The 20,083-nt window shown below is 53.1% G+C and overlaps 8 protein-coding genes across 8 annotated transcripts; 5 read left to right on the top strand and 3 right to left on the bottom strand.

Annotated features, from left to right (window-relative positions):
• The first annotated feature begins 579 nt into the window (after positions 1-579).
• Positions 580-2,270, top strand: P152DRAFT_462200 (P-loop containing nucleoside triphosphate hydrolase protein). Its single transcript, XM_033680284.1, has 5 exons — positions 580-778; positions 824-1,446; positions 1,525-1,792; positions 1,851-1,906; positions 1,958-2,270. The coding sequence occupies exons 1-5, from the start codon at positions 692-694 to the stop codon at positions 1,986-1,988; spliced, it is 1,065 nt and encodes a 354-aa protein (XP_033530432.1). The 5' UTR covers positions 580-691; the 3' UTR covers positions 1,989-2,270.
• Positions 2,271-2,407: 137 nt separating this feature from the next.
• On the bottom strand, positions 2,408-5,272 carry P152DRAFT_485199 (uncharacterized protein; the record flags this gene model as incomplete). The annotated part of the gene is made up of 2 exons (XM_033682035.1): positions 4,813-5,272; positions 2,408-4,729 (listed from the first exon to the last, which is right to left on the bottom strand). The coding sequence occupies exons 1-2, from the start codon at positions 4,906-4,908 to the stop codon at positions 2,408-2,410; spliced, it is 2,418 nt and encodes an 805-aa protein (XP_033530431.1). The 5' UTR covers positions 4,909-5,272.
• A 208-nt stretch (positions 5,273-5,480) lies between these two features.
• Positions 5,481-6,285, top strand: P152DRAFT_462199 (ribosomal protein L14). The gene is made up of 3 exons (XM_033680283.1): positions 5,481-5,571; positions 5,629-5,713; positions 5,856-6,285. The coding sequence occupies exons 1-3, from the start codon at positions 5,557-5,559 to the stop codon at positions 6,155-6,157; spliced, it is 402 nt and encodes a 133-aa protein (XP_033530430.1). The 5' UTR covers positions 5,481-5,556; the 3' UTR covers positions 6,158-6,285.
• A 181-nt stretch (positions 6,286-6,466) lies between these two features.
• Positions 6,467-7,648, bottom strand: P152DRAFT_462196 (uncharacterized protein). The gene is made up of 3 exons (XM_033680282.1): positions 7,489-7,648; positions 6,558-7,430; positions 6,467-6,502 (listed from the first exon to the last, which is right to left on the bottom strand). The coding sequence occupies exons 1-2, from the start codon at positions 7,560-7,562 to the stop codon at positions 6,878-6,880; spliced, it is 627 nt and encodes a 208-aa protein (XP_033530429.1). The 5' UTR covers positions 7,563-7,648; the 3' UTR covers positions 6,467-6,502; positions 6,558-6,877.
• Positions 7,649-8,273: 625 nt separating this feature from the next.
• Positions 8,274-9,636, bottom strand: P152DRAFT_497203 (putative aldo/keto reductase; the record flags this gene model as incomplete). The annotated part of the gene is made up of 4 exons (XM_033682264.1): positions 8,274-9,026; positions 9,071-9,140; positions 9,212-9,411; positions 9,458-9,636. 4 exons carry the CDS (start codon positions 9,634-9,636, stop codon positions 8,417-8,419), a joined length of 1,059 nt encoding a protein of 352 aa, XP_033530428.1. The 3' UTR covers positions 8,274-8,416.
• Positions 9,637-13,206: 3,570 nt separating this feature from the next.
• Positions 13,207-14,717, top strand: P152DRAFT_462190 (uncharacterized protein). Its single transcript, XM_033680281.1, has 3 exons — positions 13,207-13,565; positions 13,618-13,975; positions 14,030-14,717. Exons 1-3 carry the CDS (start codon positions 13,415-13,417, stop codon positions 14,421-14,423), a joined length of 903 nt encoding a protein of 300 aa, XP_033530427.1. The 5' UTR covers positions 13,207-13,414; the 3' UTR covers positions 14,424-14,717.
• A 1,856-nt stretch (positions 14,718-16,573) lies between these two features.
• Positions 16,574-17,273, top strand: P152DRAFT_468810 (peptidyl-prolyl cis/trans isomerase; the record flags this gene model as incomplete). The annotated part of the gene is made up of 2 exons (XM_033680847.1): positions 16,574-17,079; positions 17,153-17,273. 2 exons carry the CDS (start codon positions 16,574-16,576, stop codon positions 17,271-17,273), a joined length of 627 nt encoding a protein of 208 aa, XP_033530426.1.
• Positions 17,274-18,803: 1,530 nt separating this feature from the next.
• Positions 18,804-19,814, top strand: P152DRAFT_477039 (uncharacterized protein; the record flags this gene model as incomplete). The annotated part of the gene is made up of 1 exon (XM_033681558.1): positions 18,804-19,814. The coding sequence occupies one exon, from the start codon at positions 18,804-18,806 to the stop codon at positions 19,812-19,814; it is 1,011 nt and encodes a 336-aa protein (XP_033530425.1).
• Between the last annotated feature and the right edge of the window lie 269 nt (positions 19,815-20,083).

Raw genomic sequence — 20,083 nt, 5'->3', positions numbered from 1 at the left:
TCAGTGTCTTTTGCCGGTGAATGAGAACCATCCTGAAGCCGAATAAGATTAGACGAAAAGATCCAAATTCTAGTTTCAGCAGGGCTAGGAAGTCGGAGTTGTATCGATTGAAACTAAGCGCAGCTATGACAAGAATGCCGATGGGAATCAGAGGATGTGTTTCGAGACCCATATGCTATTGTGAGTAGAATCTGGGTTGTTTCTAATGAATTCAGATATTTCCAGAGGGGTCCCTCCAATTTATATATGTTCTCACCTCCTGTTCTCAAAGGCATGATCTTGCGAGAGAATGGCAATGTACAATACGGGTAGGGGATGCTGGAGAGGAAGATGTCATGATGGAGGGTGTCAGCGATGAACCAAAAGAAACTAGAATAATAGATAGATATAAAGAATGTAGATGAAGACGGCTGATTTGGGGCAGAGGAAACTCGAAATTCGAGACTTGAGAGTTCGAAATCTCGAAACTGGCGATGAGGTTGAAGCGGAATTGCGACAGGGGTGTCGCGTGGCTGATCACATTTTGGCGCGACGCGCCTCATCGCGTCTTCTCAAGACTCCATCTCTAAAATCTGATATTGACAATTTGACAATTTGACATATTGAACACCACACTCCACACCAGAAGGCCCATTTAATTTTTCTTAACAAAGATATATACCCCCGAGTTAAACCATCCAGATACCACACAATGTCCCTCCTAGTCGACAAACACCGTCCTAAAGACCTTACACAGCTCACCTACCACTATGACCTCACCAAACGGCTAGAAGCACTGGTATATCTCTCCCTATCCCATCACAGCCTATCCTAACCCCGACAGGCCCAATCCCCCGACTTCCCCCACCTCCTCATCTACGGCCCCTCTGGCGCCGGCAAAAAGACCCGCATCAACTGCACCCTCCGCGCCCTCTACGGCCCCTCGGTCAGCAAGATCCGCATCGACTCCCGCCAGTTCGTCACCTCCTCCAACCGCAAGCTCGACTTCACCATTGCCTCCTCCAACCAGCACCTGGAAATAACCCCAGCCGACGTCGGCCCCCACGACCGCGTCATCGTACAGGATCTTCTGAAGGAGGTCGCGCAGACGCAGTCGGTCGACCTGAGCGCGCGCCACCGGTTCAAGGTCGTCGTGGTCAATGAGGCGGAATATCTGAGTCGCGAGGCGCAGGCGGCGCTGCGGCGCACGATGGAGAAATATTCGGGGAACGTGAGGATGATTCTGGTTGCGAATAGTACGGCGAATATCATTGCGCCGATTCGGTCGAGGTGTTTGTTGGTTAGGGTGGCGGCACCGACGGGGGAGGACGTCGTGGGGGTGTTGAAGGAGGTGGGGAGGAAGGAGGGGTGGAAGGAGAGTGGAGGGCTGAATGAGCGGATTGCGGGGGAGTGTGGGAGGAATTTGCGTAGAGCGCTGTTGATGTTTGAGGCGGTGTATGCACAGAAGTATGGATTTCTCTCCTATTGTTCCATATGTGTTGCATTCGATTGCGGCTTCCGGCAAGGTGCTAACATGATCGGCAGTGAGACTGTCACCGACACCACACCGATCCCTCCCCCCGACTGGGAAGCGTTCATCGAGCAAATCGCAGCCGACATCGTCGCGGAACGATCCCCCCAGCAGATCATGGTGGTGCGCGGGAAGCTCTACGACCTCCTTGTGCACTGCATCCCAGCGACGCAAGTCATCAAGTCGCTCGCCTTCCGGCTGATTCCGAAGGTGGCGCCAGAGCTGCGACCCGAGGTGATCAAGTGGGCGGCGTTCTACGAGCACCGGGTGAAGATGGGAAGCGTAAGTTCTCCTTTTGGCGATGCGTGGAGCGTGGATTCTAACTGATTCGGGCGAATAGAAACAAATCTTCCATCTAGAGGCGTTCGTGACCAAGGTTATGAGGTTGATTGAGAGGTGAGTCGGCGAATTGCGACGGGAAAGATTCATATGGCTAATTGTTCGAAGCCACATGATGGGCATCGATATTGATTTCTAATGATACAGACCGACGACACCGTTTCAGCCCCGTTCCCATGAAGAAGAGCGCCTGCGTACAAGGCTGGCGATGACTGGCTCCGGCTTCGGTCAGAAAAACGTTAATGACCGGCGCAAATACACCGCACGAAAACGATCGTGGATGGTCGATAGATGCGAACGATGCTATTATGGCTAGCTATCCAATCATACATTCGCAGTATACCCATGGGAGGGTAGACGCCATTAATGTATGTTATGCAAATAATGAATCGGGGAACCCCGAGTCTCTGAATGCAACCTTTCCCTTGGCAGGAAATGCACTGCGAACGGAACAACTATCTTGATTATGTATGGGATGCTTATTGCCATCGCCAGTTTTCCTGCCCCCGAGTCCCTATCCCGTTGCCATGTAATCCCCTATCATAATCATTACCTCTCTCACGCCCTCGTCTTCCTTCTCAGACTTCCCCTCTTCCCCTCCACTTTCCCCTCCACCTCCACCCCCTCTTCCTCTTCCTCTTCCTCCTCCTCCACCTCCCTACTATCCTCCAACTTCCACCTCCTCCCCTTCCGTATCCCCCGCTCCTCCTTCGGGTCCACAAACCGATGCACCTCCCGATGATCCCGCACCCGCTCCTCTCTATCCCACCGCCCCTCTTTCTCCGTCTTCGGCCACGCGTACCCGTACAGCATGCTGTGCCGCTCGCACCGCGGACAGCCGGCCCGCGTCAAGTACGCGTCGTGTTGGAGGAAGGGGGAAGCGCAGGTTTGGCAGGTCACCCAGCGGCTAAAGGGCGTGCTGAGGAGAAGGGCGGTTTGGGAGTAGTCACCGGGGGTGCGGTGTGGGCCGTTATCGGTTTGGCTGGCTGTGGAGCCGGTGGGGGAGGGGGGAGGGTGGGGTTCAGTGGTGGGGATGGGGGAGTCAGATGCGCGGGTTGCGGAGGCGAGGTGGGAGCGGGGCTGCGTGCGTTGGGAGTTGGGGGGTCGCCCGCGGCCGCGTTTCAGGGAGGAAGCGGAGAGAACGGGATGGCGGACGGCCTCGAGGGTGTCGTGGTCGATATCGCAGGTTTCGGAGAGGTCAGATAGCTCGCTAAGGGAACTGATGGACGGTTTCAGGGATAATTGAAGCCGATTCGGGGTGGGGAGGGGTTCTTCGCGGTTCTCCTCGATCGACTTCGTCGATGTCTCGACCTGCTCGGATTTGACCTCAATCCCGGGATCGGGTAGTGGCAGGTCGCCAATGGATGTCGCCTCGGTCGCTTGGGAGTTATGGGACGATCCCATTGAGGACTCCGTGGATGATACTGGCGTCGACGCATCGGAATCCGGCGAAGGCACGTTCGATATCATCGCCTGACTACTGTTGCGCAAGGAGGATCGCGTAATCGAGATGTCCCGCTCTTGAACCGCCTCCGTCGTGTCCGCTTTCTCGGCCGCCACTCTATCCAACTTTCGTAGTGCAGCCGGGGTGATCGGGATGTCGGGCGTGTCAACTCGCCTGGTCTTCGTCGAAGGTGAGCTAGTTTCGGCTCTACTGCTGCTCCGTAACGATGATTTGGTAATCGATATGTCCCTGATTTCGTCTGCATCCGTTGTTTGCTCTGGGATGTCGGGCTGTGCGATATCTTTCTGAGTCTGGCCTAGTCGCCTTGCAAGGGCCCTCGCATATGCCTGCTTTAGCTCCTCCCGAGCCGAAGACGACTTGGACGACTTTGGGGTAGAAGGAATGCTCGCGGACGTCTTCAGCGCTTTCGGGGTCCAGGGTTCTTTTTCCGTTGATGTGATCGGATCCCCCACATTCTCCGCCACCACCTCTGTCCCAAGATTCGAGCCACTCCTTTTTTTTTTCATCTCTGGCACGCGCAATGTCCGTCGTCCCCTCGGCGTTGCCGGCGGCGAACCCGCCGGCGCTCCTCCCACCGCCAGCCGCCGCCTCTTCCCCAACACATCCGGCGTCGCCGACCTCGACACCTGCGCCGACTCGTCCACGAACTTCCGCTTGTTCCGAAATGAATACGGCTGCGCCATCTCCACCTCCTCCGTCGCCGCCGCCACGGACGCGTGTACCGATTCCCGCAGCACCCGGTCGGCCGGCGCCCAGCCGTTGCGCCACAGCCGCTCGCAGGTCGCGCAGAGGCACTCATAGTTGTCGTCGCCGAAGTAGTCCTCGCCGTAGGTCACGGTGATCTCCTCACCCACGTCGATGGGGCGGGTCGCGACGACTTGCATGCCTTGCATGCCGCGGGTGGAGAGGGTCGCATTGGCGGAGCAGTCGTGGTTGGCGAAGCGAGCGGGACCGAGGAAGAGGGAGGGGGCTTTCTTGCGGCTGGACATGACGATGCTGAAATCGCGCCGGGTGAGGTCCAGGGTTTTCTCCTCTTCTTTGGTCAACGGGACCTGGATTCCGGTCAGGTATTTAATCTCCTCGTCCTTCTTGAGGGACCGTCGGGCAGTAACGGCCGCTTCGTAGGTGGATATGGTGTAGCGATTGGTCGTCGTAACCTCAAACGGGCAGTCGGGAAGGTAGATCTGCACATATTTCTTTAGGTGCTTGACGAAATGGTCGCGCTCATGCGGTGCTTTCAGCCGGTCGAAGAACGCCTTGATGCCGCGGACCTTGAGGAGCTGGTCGACAGCTTTGTTGACGTTCTTCTCAACGACGATGCAGTCGCGCAGGATGTTTGCGATATCCTCCTCACCAATGCCGCGGGAAGGGAAGAAACGCGCTTTGTTCTTGCGGATCGAGGTCCAGAAATACACCTAGTGGCTGTGTCAGTCGCATTGCATCGCTGGACGGGAGAATGCATGGTAGAGTAAGGAGAGCGGTATCGAATGTAACGTACATGGTCAATAAGCGCATCCGTGATCACGTCGTCGTAGTTGGCCAGTTGCGCCAGTGTTAGCACCCCTTTCTTGACGACTACCTCTTTGAGCGACATGGCCGCGGCTGTTTATTCAGGTGCAATAAATAACCGTAGCGATAGAATTCAGAAATGACTGTAGCTCCTTCTCATGCACCTCATGCACACCATCCAATCTCCACGCCCTCAATACCGGTTGTCGGTGTGCGAACTCAACAGCGCGAAGCTGAATGGCAGTGACGTCGACGGGGGTTGAGTACGAAGCAGCACATGAACAAGGCTACGGCGCGAAGGGACCAAGCATGTTCGGACGGTTTGAGGGACGATTGGACGATTGGAAGAAATGGAAAGTTGGGGAGTGTGGAGAGAGTGGTCGGAGAGAAGGCCGCAAAAGAATGAACACGGCGAGACTCCTTGGGGAATTACTATTGAAGAAGATTGGCCAATCCGACATTCACTCTTCAGTTGTCATCGTCCATCGTGGCTGTGAATTGGAAGCTTCGGGGGCTGGGAACCAAGGGTCGTTCTTTGCAGCCTGACAGCCTCAGGCTCAACACGAGATGGATCGCATGGGGTCCTTGCACGATGGTTGCAACAATCTGATATCAAATGTTATTCCCACTCTCCACCTTTAATCGCCCATCTCAAGATCGCATTCCCTCACAACCCGTGCATAGTTGACAGAGGAAGGACTGGCCCTCAAGGAGGGTTGTCGCACTCGTCAAGATGATCCAACTCAAGGTCCGTTTCCCATTCTCCTGCACCTTATGTCTCTCTAGACAACTAACATCTCTCTAGACCATGGTCAACTGCATTGACAACTCCGGCGCCGCCATTGTCGAATGCGTCAAAGTCCTGAAGATGCACCGCGCTGCGAAAATCGGTATGTACTCATCTCCCCCCGGCCCGGACCCATGCGATCGAGTCCTCCGATGCTTTCCTACCGCCATGCCCTCTTGTCTTCTCCCACTATCCTCCCACAATCTCGTCCCATTCCAGAGCCCCCGACTAACCCCAACCCCCAGGCGATCGCATCATCGTCGTCGTCCAAAAACAGCGCTCCTTCGGCCCCGAATCCGGCGGCAGCGTCTCCGTCTCTGCCGCCAACAAGGTCCGCCGCGGCGACATCCGCCACGCCGTCGTCGTGCGCACGCGCTCCAAGATGCAGCGGAAGGACGGCAGCGTCGTGCGCTTCGACGACAATGCATGTGTGCTGATCAACAAGACCGGGGAGCCGATCGGGACGCGGATCAGCGGGATCGTGGGAGCGGAGTTGAGGAAGAACGGGTGGTCGAAGATTTTGTCGTTGGCGCCAATGCATTTATAGTGCGGGGAGGGGAGAGGAAGGTTTCGCATGGACGGCGTTAACGGAAAGATGTGTATATATAGAAAAGGGATTGATTTGGATTTTATATCAACTCCTATCCAAATGCTATGTGGAGTCGCTTCATCATATGCGCCGGTGCTTTTTCCTGGAGACTCCGGAAACAAAAAATCGCGGGTATGTTGGAACTACGTTCGATGCCGCCATCGGCATTATGAATGTTTGGATCCATCTTCCAAAATCTCCATGCCATCCGCTATCCCGGTACCCCGAACCCCAAAACGCCCGATTCGTGATTTAGGCCTCTTGCCACACGTGTCCACAGCTGCAGCAGACAAAGTACAGTTTCTATCCGCTAGCATTAGGACATCTGTTAGGGTAGATCGCTCGGACTTCGACTCACCATCCCTGTCTCCGCGGTCCGTTGCTGACTTTGAAAGAAGACGGCCTCGGTCTCCTGGCAATTCGGGCACGGTTTCGTGACTCGGGGGAGCTAGAAATCCGAAACCAACAGAAGTCAGCGTTTGCCGAAATTGCCTTATCAAACCAAGACGAAGACGGAAACGCATATAAACGCATCAAATATAGTAGAGAGTAAGGGACTCATCATGACAAGAGGTAACTCAGTGTTTAATAAGGGGTATAGAACGAAGTGTGTATAGACGGCGTGGCTTCTCTCTCGGGCGAATACGGGATGGTTCTTTCGTGGTCGGTCTCTCGCGGTCAGGAATCCTCCATTCGCTCGGTATCTAAATTCGACGATCGCAACGCGTCGGGCAGGCAGTCGTAACCGATCGTCCGCTCGCCCGACATCGCCGCCAGGGTGCGGACCGAGTCTGCCTCAGTCTCCTCCGTCTCGAGGAAACACCCCGTCTCGACCTCCTCGCCGCATGTCACGCAGAAGATCTCCTGTCCGCACATCGTGCAGAAGTCGGGCGTGTCGAGGGGGAGCGCGCGGAGGAGGGGACTGAGCGGGGGGAAGTCGGAGGAGGGGTCGGCGGACATGGACGTGGGAGAGAGAAGCCGCGCGCCTTGCACAGAGTCGTTGGGGACAGGGTTGCTGGGGGAAGAGGAAGATGTGTGGGAACCGCGGGAACCACCAACCGTGGGATCTTGGGCGACATCCTGTGTGATGCCGGCTGTTTCGCCCACCGTGTTGCTCATTTCGTTGCGGTAGATGACGGAGATGGGGGCGTCTTCCTTCCAGTGGCAGGAGCGGCACTGGAAGAGGAGCTTGTTCGTGGACGTCTCTTCGTGGGGATAGAGCATGTTCGAGCTGGGGAAGAGAAGAACGATGTTAGCAGACTGCATGGGAGTGCGGAAAGAGGACTGACCATTCTTGACAGAAGCGAAAGGTGATCTTCTTAGGCTTGTCGGTGCCGTTGGTGGCTGCTGGTGAGTCGGCCATCGTGTCAAATGATGCTCACGAAGATCGGGATGGTTGATTTTCCTTTGATGTAGATGTGTCGTTTTGGTAGCTAGTAGGTCAGTGTGTATTGCATTGGGGAGAACCGGAGAATGGAGAAATATAATCCTAGGGTGGTGTTGACGTTTTAAATAATTTGAGAATGGTGAATCATATCAAGAAATGTCCGTCTGCGGAATCCTGTCACTCGAAGTGTTGACTCTGAGGGAGGGGCGACATTCTGATTCGATGGCGAACACTTGTTGTGATTGGTGGAGTGAATCTCTTGTCGGAGTTCACGTGATATGCACTCCAAGACGGAGGGACTGCACACTGTTATGCCTCAGGCATATAATCCTCCGGGGGGGAAGAAATTGAGTTACGTTTCTTGGCATTCCCGCAACCATCACCACCATTACAGACAGGCCCAATTCGCTCAAAAACAACATAATACCAAAAAGTATGCTCTTTTCCTAATTAAGCAACTACTAGAGGCCTGTTTTGGTGAATTCTCCGCCGCGTTCTGGTTAAGATCGTGGGAACTGTGCTTAGGGGAATGCCAAGAAAGGTAACTCAATTTCTTCTCCCCCGGAGGAATGGATATCCAGGCACCAACATGACCTCCCGTCAACAGTCATGTAACTAGAAGTTCTTCCTTTTCCTACATTCAACACCATTGGGTTCTGTTCGCGCTATGTTAGACTCACGTGGGACCTCCATGGTGTCGACTGCAGTGACCGAAATGGGATGTCCACATAGCCTGATTGAATGAACCCATCGGCCTGTAAGACCATCGGTTACTATAGGGTATGAACAGCTTTGAGATACCCGGAGGCTATTGAAGATGGAGCTTCAACTTAAAGTCTCTCGTTAGGTCTTTCAGCGTCCTCCTTCGTATCTACAAATGCGAAAGCCTTCGACGCCGCAGGCCCCGCATCGCCCGCGAGCTCGGCGCCTTCCACAAATCTCCGCACGTCGGCCGCATCGTCATCCGTCAGCTGGACATCGAGCGCCCCCCAATTCTCCTCCAGGTACTTGATCCGCTTCGTCCCGGGAATCGGAAACATCTCGTCGCCCTGTTTGAGGATCCACGCGAGGGCCAACTGCGACGTGGAGCAGCCTTTCTTGTCGGCGAATGCTTTGAACTGGCGGACGATCTTCGCGTTTCCATCACGGTTCTCCTCGCGGAACTGAGGGAACCGGGATGCGCGGGAATCCTTGGCCTCAGACGGTCCTTTGGCGGTGAAGGCTTCCGAGAGCATCCCGCGTCCAAGCGGCGAGTAGCAGACGACAGCGATGCCAAGTTCACGGCAGGTCTGGAGAAGGTGGGTGCTGCTGGCTTGTTCGATATCCAGAACAAACGGGGAGTACTCGAACTGGACTGCAGCGACTGGTGCAATGGCACACGCACGCCGAAGTGTATTGGAGCTCACCCCGCAAAGCCCAATATTTCTGATCTTGCCCTCTCTGGAACCGGTTAGATGGTATCGTTTCAACTCCATCGCACTTACGCTTTCAGTTCTGCCATTGCTCGCATCGTCTCCTCAATAGGGGTCTTAGGATTGACCCGATGGGCGTAATCTGATTAGGTAAGAGCAATGAACTGACGTCAACCGGGTCACAGGCCCATCAGGGCGACGGAAGGTTCTCACAAAGATCAATATAATCGGTCCCTAGCCTCTTCAGACTCGCCTCGCATGCACGTTTGCAGTACTCCCCCGAGCTATCCACGCCCTTAATCCCCCTCCCCTCCCCAATAATCAGCGCAAACTTCGACGCCAGGAAGATCTCCCCTCGTTTCCCCGTGCGCGCAAACCATCGGCTCAATAGATCCTCGCTGTCGCCGTAGACGCTGCGGAGATTTAGCGACGTCGAGGTGGTGCCTGTGCTAGGCTCACTTGGCGGTATCCCAAAACGTGCTCCCGAGTTCGACCGCGTGGTCGAGGACCTGGAATCGTTCTTCGTCGCTGGGACGGGGCCCGTGGATTCCGGAGAGGCCCATCAGGCCGAAACCCATGGCAGGGACAGCTGGGCCATTCTTCCCGAGTGTGCGGAGGGGGGCTGGTTTGCTCGGCATGTTGATATAAAAAACACAAAGTATATCTTGAAGATGGCAACGGTAACGGCATTCGATCACTAAGCATTGGCTATCCATGATTTATAGAAGAGCCGGCAATGCCATTATAAATTGATCCATTCATTCGGTGTCAATTGCTCGGTACCTGAACTGGTTACGCTTCGTTCATTCGCTTCTTCGACCCCTGGGGAAGAATTGAGGGGTATGTCAATCGCAAGTACAGATGCAGTTAGGTCTCAACGAATTAAGGATGTTAATTCTGTAACCCCCTGTCGTCAAGGGATCGATAAGCAGTTTAATTCGAATCTTCCGTAAGTCAACAGACCCACTTTCCGTGCAACCCAGATTCCGTGCACCCCTTGAGATAATACGTAGATACGTAGAGCGCTTTTGATCAATGAAATAAATTCAACAACACCATCTAATATTATCAGGATGCCTCGTATTAATGAAGAGGCTGTCCAACAAGCTATCAATGCTTTCCATGACCAAAAATTTGACTCGCTGAATAAATGTGCGGATGCGTACGGTATCAAGAGATCTACACTTCGGGACAGACTCAACGGCAACGATTCCCACCAAAATAGTTCGAAGAAACTTCAGAAGTTATCTCCCGAGCAGGAAAAATGGCTGGTCGAATGATCCAGGAAGAAGATCTCGCTGCCAGAGCCCCCTCCCATGCAAGAGTACGCCAAATGGCTGAGGCAATTGCACGAGAAAATGGGGATACTACCCCTTGCGGTATCAATTGGACTCAGGGATTTCTACGACGCAATCCGGAGGTAAATACAGTGGTGGGACGATCAATCGAGGCCGCCCGCGTCAATGAAGCTTCAAAAGAGACGATCCAAGCGTTCTTTGATACATATCTGCGTGTCTGCGCGGAGTACAACATCAAAGATCTCAAACCAGTGGAATTTCGACGAGCACGGCCTCTCCCTTGGCTGTGGAACCAATGGGAGAGTAATTGCCCCTGTTCATACTTCTTCTAAAAGGCGAAAGAAGAGCCATACATACGTCAAGTCCCCAGAAAATCGAGAATGGGTCTCAGTGATCGAAGCTGTATTAGCAGACGGCCGAGCAATCTCTCCCTTGGTTGTCTTCAAAGGAAAAACGGTCCAGTCTTCCTGGTTCCCTCCTAAGCAGACAGATATACCAAATTGGCACTATACAAGTTCAGAAAATGCCTGGACTTCGAACGAAATCGGTCTTCAGTGGCTCCAGAAAAAGTTTTTGTCAGAAAGCAAGCCCCTGAACTCCCCGGCAGCGAACGGCGCGCAGGAATGGCGCCTATTAATATGCGATGGGCACGGCTCTCACGCTACAGTCGAGTTCATGAAGTTGGCCAAGGACAACCGCGTATTCTTGTTGTTTTTGCCCCCCCATTGTTCCCACCTCCTCCAGCCCCTTGACGTCGCGTGTTTCTCGCCCCTAAAGTCCAAATATCATAAAGAGCTCTCCCAATTAGCATCATTAGATGATTCCGTGCCTGTAAAAAAGCATAATTTTATATCTATATACTCTAATTCCCGAAAAGAAGCTTTGAATTCGTACAATATTCGTGCCGGCTTCCGTGGAACTGGAATGGTTCCGTTCAACCCAGACAAAGTATTAAATAGCACCCAATTAAACGAGAACCATCAAATACAACGTCATGTGACTCCAGAGTCCCAGTATACTTATGCATTCCGTACGCCCAAAGGCCCCAAAGATATATACGATGCCAAATTAGACGAAATGGGGGGCCGGGATTTCAGGAGGTTTCAGGGGAAGGTCGCAAAGGCGCTGGCAGAGAAGAACGCGGAAATCGCCCGACTCAAAGCCGAACTTCAAAGGGCTGAAAATACAGTTGCAGACTTAGGAGGGCCTGCTGGCAAGAAAAGGGAACGGGTTCAGCCCAATCTGAACGAACGATTTGTTCAGATTGATCAGATTGTTGGGGCTCAGGAGGCAGCTAGGGAGAGGGAACAAAAGGCTGCAAAACGACTTCAAATTAACCCGGAGGAAACGTCTTAATAATTGCAGAAGGCGATGTTTAAGTCACTCTATCCACAATTTCAATTACAGGTATAGAAAAATATATGGTGGTGGTTACATTCCGCAAAACCCATTCGTCTTTGTGTCCTATTGGAGCTGTGGTGGGGGTGCACGGAAACTGGGTTGCACGGAAATTGGGTCCGTTGACTTAACTAACTAACTACTTATTCCGTACTTCTCCTAATTCATGTTTCCAGTTCAAGTGGCTCTTTCCTAGATTATTTCCTACCTAAGAAGGGTAGTTAGGCTTTATATTGACCTAGTGTTATGGTCCCAGGCCTGCGGCCTGTTCCCTTGGTTGTGGCTGAAGACGTGGCTGGTGGATTAGAGTGAGCTGGTAAGAATGTCAAGAATTACTAATCAGCTCATTCATTTCCTGATACAGCGGCAGCTCCTCGGCGGTGGACATGGGTGTCCTACTACGTAGTCTAGACCCACTTTAAACTGTGGCTTCAACAAAGTGGACAGAGGGTATCGGTACGTACGGGTAGTTTGCTGGAGCCTGGAGGATTCATGCAAAGTATAAACATCAAGCTAGGGTCCAAGGGTCCATCCACTAAGGTAGTATCGAGCTAATCCCTGGAACCGTAGAAACAAACTTAGTTACTCAGGCCTCACTCCTCAGTACACCCCACGGCTCTGACAACTTGGAATCTTTTCGTCAACAACCTTACTTTGACCTCTCTATAGTAAACGATACACACCAGCGACACCACTGCATCATGCATGTTACACTCATGGTGGTCGGGTCAACCTGAATTCCGTATTGGCAACCAGGACAGGCTGCAAGATGTCTGTCAGTGGAGGGCCGGACTGCTGGAGGCAGGGTGCGAATGTGCCGACTCAACTTCCAAGGAAGCGGCCTGGTCAATCCCCCACATCGAAGTCTTCCGAGAGTCCCGTCCGTAACCGACTCTCCACGAGACCGCAATTTCATCGTGGAAAGCGGAATAAACAACAAGAAAGTGGGAACTCCTGGAAAGGATCGGCGTGGCTGAACCAGAGTACTACATATTGTAGCGCCAATTGAGGAACATATCTGTGCCACGACCTCGTCGTCGGGTGAGCAAGCGCTTTTAGAAGTCGACACAGCTAGTGCGAAGTCGATGGTCGATGTTCGACAATCTCTTTATGAAGTATCGATTCTTTCTTTGTCTAAGTCGTATCTTTTCTTTTAGTGCCCTTCCGATGATCCCGAGGTGAAGCACAGCGACATTTCCGGTGGGGTGAGTCTGCCTTGTCTCTGTGGAATTGATCCAGCCTTATCACCCATGTCCTTATTTATGTCACCCCCTTCGTTTATTGGACAACCGATCGACCATTCTCGTATTCAACCTGCACTTGGCCACTGGCGATCCCTGAGTTGGCTAGTCCACCGAGGAGGGAGCGACAGATCACAGGTCACTAAAGACAAAATGCACCGCTCCACCTTCTGCTCTGAGGCTAGTCGGCTTGTGCCAAGGCGTTGCTTCAGTCCGGTCAATTTTGTTGCTCCCTCCCGCTCGTTTAATTTCCTCTATCCTCGCGGGAGCCAATGGCCGGCGACCTGGTCTCCTCGATCGAGTGTGATGAGGCTCCTGGTGCGAGGGAACGCTGCCTGCATTGACAGGGACATTCCACGATGAAAGAGCTATTTCCGGTTCGGTGTCATTCATGCGGGCTATAAAGTTCTCGTCGGCGCACCTCAAGATCCTATCTTGAGGAACATTGTCACACCTTTTAAACACCACTGACGTTCACCATGCACGGGAGCTACTTTCGAGATATTGCGCTCAGCGCCTTCCTCCTCCTTGGGTCCTTTGTCTCCGCAGACAGTCTCGATTCTCTCGAAGGATTCAGTCTTGTAGAACGCGGTTTTCCTCTGGAGAAGCGTGTGTTGGAAGGACGAGCATGTTAGCAAACCATTCTCTGGTTTCTCTTTATCTGATCTAATCCGTCCAATAGGTCGTACCGGATTTGTCCCTTGCGGCAACGGCTACTGCCGTCCAACAGACGGCACCTGTTGCGCCAACGGTTCCTACGCTGATTCGGACGAAATCTGTTGCTCAGGTGGATCCGCGCCTGCTGGATCCACGTGCTGTCCCAATTACGATACGCATGCGCGTCCTGGCTATTACTGCTGCACAGATGGAGCGAGCTGCCGGAATGGCAGGACTTGTAGGGGATGCACTCCCGTAAACGGCGGCGACGAAGGCGGATCGTCGGGATCGGGATCGTCGCCCACGACCACCTCCGCGGCGACGCTTCCCACCGGAGGTTCTAGCGGGGGCGGAACTAGATACTACACGTACACCATCACCTAGTAAGTCCTCCTTATGGTCCGCACGCGGTCCTGGAAACTGACCCGATCCTGAAGTACCTACCTTTCCTGGACCCTTGACTACGACATCGTCCTCTCCACGAGCACCGCCACCACCACGCGCGTCTCCACCACGACTATCTGGTCCGTCTCTGCCACCGACTCCGACGCCGCGGACAGCTCCTACAGCCAATTCACACGCACCGAATCGTTCTTCACGCCCGCCGCGGCGACTGTCATTCCAACCAACAGCATCCCGACTTCCACGGCCCGAGGCGCATCGGCTCCCACTTCTACTGAAGGCTCGTCGTTGAGCGGTGGGAGCGCCGGTCCGATTGGTGGGGTTGGGGCAAGTGAAGCGGGGCCTGGATATCGAACGGGCGTCGTGGCGGTGGTGGGAACCTTGGCGAGTGTGTGGGTGATTCGAGGGCTCATGGCTCTTCTGGCTTAGGCGGGCTGAGATTGGCAGGGAGACTCGATTCCTTTTAGGTTGGTTTATGGATGGCATTGGCATCTTGGCTGAAGAGCTTATCCGATACACCTGTAATTATGAGATTGAACTGGGCAATCATAATGACACGGCGATTACTGGGAGGGAGGACTTTTATAGGACTGCTTAATCTCTGAGTTGAATGGAAATATACCCAATGTTAACCGTGTGTTACCTGCTAATATGTTGCATCTAATAGATCCTCATAGCCCATGAACAGCATCTGATTTTGTGCTGTTTGCGGCGCTTTGTGCTAGATTCCTTATTGCCTCTTGATATTTATCTCAGTTGGGACTCAGGCGGCAATGGTGCCCCCTGGCCATTATGGGGCTCCGCTATACCCAATGAAGCCCAGCCTCTTCTTTAGCATACGTCACTAACTATTGACCAATTATATGTCATGAAGGCTGTGGGCACCACTGCCGTCTGAGAGACTTGCACATAATTTGTATGGATGTGTAGTGCATCATATCATGATGATATAGGTGAGAGAACTCCCATCGCTAAGTGTACTTGATACAGAATGTTTATCGCTAATCTGTTTTCAGAAATTGGTTCTACGCGTTGACTTCTACATTTCATCAAGTTTTAGGACCAATCCAACCACTCTACAGTCCGTCACGGTTCAGACATTGGCCGGTTATAATATCACATGACATCACATGACCAACGCCTGAGTGCTTTTGTAAAAGTTACATATCAGGGAGACTCTCCGCTTGATGGATCTTCCTCCTTTGTACTAATATTATCTTTCACATGTAGTACAATGCACGTATTCCAGACAACATCACTACGTGTCTACGTCCTTGACACTAGGGTTTGACAGCGAATCATGAAACTCGTCGCTAACTGCTTGCTCAGGACTCATCAAGATATGGGTGTATAATCCAGCTGCAATCTCCTTTAACAGGTTCGGATTCGTGCGCTTGGTCTCCGCTGTAACAAGGCAAGGCCTGACCTCTTCTGCTCCTCTCCAAGCTTGCTTAAAGGAATCAACTGGATGACAATTCTGCCAATAAAGATTGGGATAGCATGGAAGATAATGCTCTTCCCAAAACCAGTCTTAGCAGAGACAATAGTATCCCCATGGCGAAAAACAATTCGTCGAAGAGCCCGAACCTAGTTGATACGTGGGAGCCGACCAGCCAGGAGTCGCTGCAAACCATGGAAGATCAGACCATACTGGTATTTAATGTTCTTTCGTATCAGGCAGGCCTTGACTAGCTCTTGTAATACCGAGCATAACTCTTCATCTGGTGTCGTTGCAATTATGGATATCTGTTCTTCGATCGTTTTCTCGATGGAAGGTGGTTGTACAGAGGTTGGATTCTTATATAGGGAGGTTTCACGCCCATAGGCGCGGCCTTGCCGGCGCTTTAGTCGCATGGAGGCAGATCTAGAGATTGATCCTTTACGGTTGATGACGCGACAAGCAGTTTTTAAACTCTAGTTACAGAATCTACAGTTAGAAATTCGGTATTTAAAAGCTATAGGACGGTTTAACAAACCCTTATCTATATTTCATCAACTTCTGGAGCCCACCCAACTTCTCCGTATGATGTTATTCGCAACCTCGTCAGTTCTAGTAAATCTCATCATCTACATATCCACGCTAATTTTGTAGAGGCTTCTCAGACGGTACACAAGACAGTTGCACTCACGTGAGTAGATTTTACGCTAAACATGGGTCTAATCCGGTTCTGGTTTAGCTAAACCAGGGACATGGCTTGGGTAACGTCTGAGCCCAAGCTGAGATAACTTGATATTCATCAGGCGTCAATTTCACTTGTCTACAATCCATTGCTTTCAGCCTCAGGCAAACGTGTAGCATCCCTGCAACCCCCAAACATTGACATGGTCTAGTTCATGGTGTGGAAAAACACCCCGCATCGTCTGTGGGATTGTTGGATCGACATCGTCACTCTTTCAACTTCATCTAATTCACTGACATCTTGATCGGGTCCTGTTCTGAACATTCGTAACGGGTATTTAGACTCTTCATTTCCCTTACCTACCTTCCATCTCTCCGTTACCAATCTCTGCTTGCTCTCTACAATCCGTGCTACCCCCACTCGCCAGTTGAGCAATCCCCATCCGCTAACCAGCAAACAATGGTATGTCCTCCAACCCCCAACCCAGTCGGCTTCCCAGTCGGCTTCCCAGTCGGCTTCCCAGTCGGCTTCCCAATCATCGCTAACCCTACAAAGTCCGACACCGGTCTCCCTCCCGGCTGGGAAGTCCGCCACTCCAACTCCAAAAACCTCCCCTACTACTTCCACGCCGACACCAAAGACTCCCGTTGGGAGCCCCCCGAAGGCACCAACAGCGACCTCCTCAAAGTCTACATGGCGAACTACCACTCCAGCGCCCCGCTCCCCAAGTCCGACAGTGGCGCCAACGGCAACGACGGGAAGATCCGCGCCGCCCACCTGCTCATCAAGCATCGCGACAGCCGCCGCCCGAGCAGTTGGCGGGAGGCGCAGATCACGAGGTCGAAGGAGGAGGCGCGGGAGATCTTGCAGGCGCACGAGGCGCGGATCCGGGCGGAGGAGGCGGCGTTGGGAGAGATTGCGATGAGCGAGTCGGATTGCAGCAGTGCGCGGAAGCGGGGGGATTTGTGAGTACTTTTCTATCGCGCTTGTTGAACGTGGGAGGGATGTGAGAGGCGTAGGCTGATATATGGTGGGTAGGGGATTCTTTGGGAAAGGCGATATGCAGAAGGAGTTTGAAATGGCGGCGTTCGCGCTCCAGCCCGGGGAGGTGAGCGGGATCGTGGAGACGGCGTCGGGACTTCATTTGATCGAACGGTAGGTGATTCACGACATGTCATGGTGATGGCCTAATCGCTGACTTTATATCATAGGATCGAGTAGATGGACATCAATTGTCCGCCGCCGTTAGTGTTGCAGCGTTTGTTGGTTAGCGGGCTCGCTTGAGCCGATCAAGATGAAGCTTGTCTGCCACCAAAAATTGACGTTGGCATTGTCATGATGACCGGAGTGGTCTCCGGCTAGACGGGTGCTATGTTATGCTAGAATGAGGTCACGCAGAGTCGCAGTGCTTCGTTGGAATCAGAATTTCTCGTGCTCCCGCGAGCTCAGTGAAGTTACGCCTGACGAGTTACACCTAACTCAAGCTCACCTCGCAGGCGTGACATCTCCTCGTGAATTCGTGATCAGGTGAGGAATTGATGGAAATAAGCCGAGTATGTGACTCAAGATGGCAATGATGACGATATGACGCCACCTGCCTATTCGACTCACTAGACCTCAATTCGCTTCTCCAGAAAATCCCCTGGTTATTGTCCCTGTTTGTTGTCCCTTTGCACTCTCCACTTCATGCATCTGAACCAGTGACTAATATCGTGATAACCTATCCAATGCGAGAGTTGATGGGAACTTCCCGTTGACCTTCCCGTTTGCCTTCCTGCTCTGTCACTCACTTTCGCATTCACTTCTTATCATCCAAGTCGAGCATTACAATCATTTTGCCGTTCACGGTCACCGGAATTATGATGCTTTTGCTCTTCCTTTCCTCCATTTCCTAGGTACCCTGCATTTCACTTCAAATAGCGGTTTAACGGCGCATTTCAACCTCACGTGCGACTCACTCGTGGAGATCCATCTCGACTTCTATTACGCTCACCATCATCGACTCGTCCTCCTTGGGGCCCCAGGTTGCTCACTGGTGTATCAGTCGTGTATCAGTCGTTCAACGAAAGGAACATCCCGCCGTCCGTTGACTGACAATTCGATTGTGCAACCGGATCGACGGAACAAACAAAGACTACCAAACCTGAGACGGCACCGTATTCGCTGCGGACACAAACGTGTAGAGGAAATGAGCTCTGGGTTAGATCACCCTATGGACAACCTCCCGGTATCTCACGAACTACGGGTCGAGTCTCTGACATTCAACTCCGAGAGCAACCATCAAGCAGTTCAGCGTTATTGTTCCATGGCGACGACTGAGTTGAATTCTGGGTAAATTCCATTTGATTTTCTAGGAGCGCGGGAAAGTGAATGTTCCATCTCTCTCAACACTCTCCACATCAGCTGATCGTATCGATCCACGATCCACGATCCATGGTTCTCTCAACCTGAATTCACCTAGCAGCCAAACAAACAAATATCCTAACTCTCTCACGACCTATACCCCGCATTCCCCGGATTCCTCTCCACAATCATATCCAGTCCGCTGTCAACATCGCCGCACGATCCCGAATCAATCCCCTTCATCACTAGAAGCATCGCAAACCTAAAACAATCAAGCAAACCGTATGCGAAGATGCAGGACACAACACCCCAGGTTTCCCGTAACCGTTCCCAGCGCACACCCAGCATGCCGCTCAATTCCCGCCACCGATTATCATCGCAAGAAACTGCCCTCCCTCAGAGCCCCTCGCGCCGGTCATCAAAGACGGCATGTCCGCCCGATGGAGATGCGTTCAGCTACGATCCCATCCATCTCGCGGAGTGGAAGGTGGCCGATCTGCTATGGAAGAAGCTGCCCGAGAACCTCCTGGAACCGATCGCCGCGCTGCAGCATGCAGGAGCCGCGGTGCGGACGGGATTCGCGCGTCTTGACGATATTGGCATTCCCGACGAGCTTGCGAAGCACACCGCCTCACGACCTCAGTCGATCTCCTCTGCCCTACCAGGTGAGCACCAGATGTGGGATCACAGCAAGAATAACTCCAACATCTCCTCGCACGCATACAAGCACAGCAACGCATCCGTGGGCAAGAAGCCAGGTTCACTAACCCCCACTCCAGATAACGCCAGCCCCTGCTACATTCCAATCATGTTCGATGCCGACAGTCCGTTCGCCGAAGACCCTTCCTCGCAGCTCGCCCCCACAATCTCCAACTCCTCCGGAACCCGCACCGCATCCACCTCTTCCACCAACCCCTATACCACCACCGATTCCAACGTTCGACCCTCCCCCGGCAGCTCCTTCAGCACCGCCGATCTCTTCTACCCCTCTCCTTCCTCGGCCCGCTCCTCCTTCTCGATATCATTGCCTCCGACCCGGATACCCACGAGCCTCGGACCCGGCAGACCCAGCACCACATCCGCGAAGACGTTCTCGAACTTTACGGACGCAGACCAAGAGCTGCCACGGGATGCGCACACGATGCGGTATCTCGCGGAGGTGCGCACGTTACGCGGGGAGGGGATGGTGCGGCTGCGGCACGCGGCGCGGAAGGTCGAGGGGGCGTGGCTGCGGTGGCAGGAGGAGGAGGGCCCAGCGAGCATTGGGGAGGTGGGAAAGGAGTTTATGGGGTGGTGGGGAGAGGCGTTGAGCCGGGTGAGGGAGTTGGATGTGAGGGCGAGGGGGTTAGCGGCGTAGGGATCGGAGGGCGTCACGCACGTTTGATCGCGGACGGTATGGCGATACCTTTCGCTAGGAAGCGGCGGGATTGTCTACGGTGCTTTACAACATCTTGACGGGCTATGTGAATACGAATGGTGCATACGGTACATATCAATACCCTCGGAGTTATTCAGGGAACTAGAATTAAACAGAATCGTGCGAACGAAACCCTGTAGAATACAGCAATTGAACCGCTATTTTAACCGTCGAAACAGTTAAAATCACCGATGATGGTTGTGAGGCTG

The sequence above is a fragment of the Eremomyces bilateralis genome (assembly GCF_010015585.1).
Source record: "Eremomyces bilateralis CBS 781.70 unplaced genomic scaffold P152scaffold_31, whole genome shotgun sequence".
NCBI classification, from domain to species: Eukaryota; Fungi; Ascomycota; class Dothideomycetes; order Eremomycetales; family Eremomycetaceae; genus Eremomyces; species Eremomyces bilateralis.
This window is presented reverse-complemented; position numbering and strand designations above follow the sequence as displayed.

Coding starts and splice junctions, on each gene's coding strand:
- P152DRAFT_462196 (XM_033680282.1), bottom strand. CDS start 7,562: ATGGCCGACTCACCAGCAGCCACCAACGGCACCGACAAGCCTAAGAAG. Junction 7,431..7,488: donor TTTCGCTTCTGTCAAGAATG/GTCAGTCCTCTT, acceptor TCTCTTCCCCAG/CTCGAACATGCTCTATCCCC.
- P152DRAFT_462200 (XM_033680284.1), top strand. CDS start 692: ATGTCCCTCCTAGTCGACAAACACCGTCCTAAAGACCTTACACAGCTC. Junction 1,447..1,524: donor GAGGCGGTGTATGCACAGAA/GTATGGATTTCT, acceptor CATGATCGGCAG/TGAGACTGTCACCGACACCA. Junction 1,793..1,850: donor ACCGGGTGAAGATGGGAAGC/GTAAGTTCTCCT, acceptor TCGGGCGAATAG/AAACAAATCTTCCATCTAGA.
- P152DRAFT_462199 (XM_033680283.1), top strand. Junction 5,714..5,855: donor GCACCGCGCTGCGAAAATCG/GTATGTACTCAT, acceptor CCCAACCCCCAG/GCGATCGCATCATCGTCGTC.
- P152DRAFT_462190 (XM_033680281.1), top strand. CDS start 13,415: ATGCACGGGAGCTACTTTCGAGATATTGCGCTCAGCGCCTTCCTCCTC. Junction 13,566..13,617: donor TGTGTTGGAAGGACGAGCAT/GTTAGCAAACCA, acceptor TCCGTCCAATAG/GTCGTACCGGATTTGTCCCT. Junction 13,976..14,029: donor TACACGTACACCATCACCTA/GTAAGTCCTCCT, acceptor CCGATCCTGAAG/TACCTACCTTTCCTGGACCC.